Raw genomic sequence first — 2,012 nt, 5'->3', positions numbered from 1 at the left:
ATTATGGGATTAAGAGATACAAAAACTACTATACACAAAATAGATGTGATAAGGATTTACTGTATAGCACAGGGAATTATACCTAATGTCTTATAATAATTTATAATGGAATATAACCTGAAAGAAATAACTATGCTATACACCTTAATACAACATCATAAATCAACTATACTCCAATTAAATAAATAAATAATAAAAACTATAAAGAAAGCTGGGTGCCAAAGAATTGATGCTTTTGAACTGTGATGTTGGAATAGACTCTTGAGAGTGCCTTGGACTGCAAGGAGATCCAACCAGTCAATCCTAAAGGAAATCAGTCCTATATATTCATTAGGGGACTGATGCTGAAACTGAAACTTCAGTACTTTGTCCACCTGATGCAAAGAACTGACTCATTTGAAAAGAACCTGATGCTGCGAAAGATTGAAGGTGGGAGGAAAACAGGACAACAGAGGATGAGATAGTTGGATGGCATCACCGACTCAATGGACAAGAGAGTAAGCTCCAGAAGTTGGTGATGGACAGGGGAGCCTGGTGTGCTGCAGTCCATGGGGTCGCAAAGAGCTGGACATGACTGAGCAACTGAACTGAACTGAACTGATACTTTATTTTATTTAGTTAGTACCCTGGTTCTCATAATATATAAATCTTTTGCATTTTCATTCTGTATTACCTCTTTTATCTACAAAATAGTCAACCCATTTAAAATCATTTAGTTTCACATAATTATCTTTGCCATATAAAAATAGTGACTAAGTTTAGGAAATAACAGGAAACAATCATACACACTGAGGCATATAGGAATTTACAACACCTGGTCTCAAAACATTTGATTAATTAAAAATATTAATATCAAAAAATATTAATATATTCTGAGTTGTCACTCTTTGAGTTAGCCAAATATCACCTTCCAATCGTAACTAAATTTAAAAACCATGTAATTAATTAAATCTTGAAAGTGGATGGCTAAATTCAGACATTAGAAGCCCCAAAATCTCAAAGCTACCTGGACAAGTCTTTGTTTCATTTTTTTTCCCTTCAGGTATATAGACACTGAGAAACACAAAGGGCTTGAATATTGGTACATATGTATATTAAAAGAGATACATCTTTGAGAATTTCTATCAGAGAAGAGTATCCAACATTTTGTTTTAACGAGAAACATGCCCAGTATGACATGCCCAGTATGTGAGATTTCAGCCTTTACCAACATCTGTAAGTTTTTAATAACATTATATTCCTGTGCTGAATTCACTCCTGCCTAGTATTTTCAGTTTCCTTAGAGCAAGGGTCCCTATGGAAAAAATGACCAGCTAGGAACAGAATTCTTGAGGAGAGATTTCACAGTGAATATTGAAAATCATTAAGTACACTGAAAATATATATGTAAAGGGTAATTAAAGAGGTTAATTTCCAAAAATAGTCAAGATCAATCTGAATTTCTTGGACTGTGCATGAGAACTCTTCCTGAAACTTAAAACCTTACCAAACAGTCTCCTCATTGCCATCTTCATCTCCTTGTTTCTAAATGTATAGATAATAGGATTCATAAAAGGAGTAATTAGAACATCAAAGATGGCTAAAAATTTATCTATGGGTAAGGTAGGGAATGGCCACACATAGACAATAATGCAAGGGCCAAAGAAAAAAACTACCACAGTGATGTGAGCTGAGAGGGTAGAAAGGGCCTTGGATGAACCACCGGAAGAGTGTTTGTGAACCGTAACCAGGATGAAGATGTAAGACACGATCAAGATACAGAAGGTGCCCATGGAGATGAAGCCACTGTTGGCAGTGACCAGAAACTCCAGGCTATACGTGTCTGTGCATGCAAGTTTGATGAACCGAGGAAAATCACAGTAAAAGCTATCCATTTCATTGGGGCCACAAAAGGGTAAGTTGACAACAAAAGCCAGCTGGGCCACAGAGTGGATGAGTCCAATGGTCCAAGCAACAGCCAGAAGAGAAGAGCACCTTCTTAGGCTCATGATGGTCAGGTAGTGGAGCGGCTT

General features: G+C 36.6%; 1 protein-coding gene across 1 annotated transcript in view; it reads right to left on the bottom strand.

Moving 5' to 3' along the window:
* Positions 1 to 1,406: 1,406 nt before the first annotated feature.
* The window catches only part of LOC120853661 (olfactory receptor 4F21-like), a 1,659-nt gene continuing 1,053 nt past the window's right edge, over positions 1,407 to 2,012 (bottom strand). The window contains exon 2 of the mRNA XM_040227614.1: positions 1,407 to 2,009. Coding sequence (XP_040083548.1) covers positions 1,407 to 2,009 — 603 coding nt within the window. The remainder of the gene's footprint in view (positions 2,010 to 2,012) is intronic.

The sequence above is a fragment of the Oryx dammah genome, unplaced genomic scaffold, assembly GCF_014754425.2.
Source record: "Oryx dammah isolate SB20612 unplaced genomic scaffold, SCBI_Odam_1.1 HiC_scaffold_26, whole genome shotgun sequence".
In the NCBI taxonomy this organism is placed as follows: domain Eukaryota; kingdom Metazoa; phylum Chordata; class Mammalia; order Artiodactyla; family Bovidae; genus Oryx; species Oryx dammah.
This window is presented reverse-complemented; position numbering and strand designations above follow the sequence as displayed.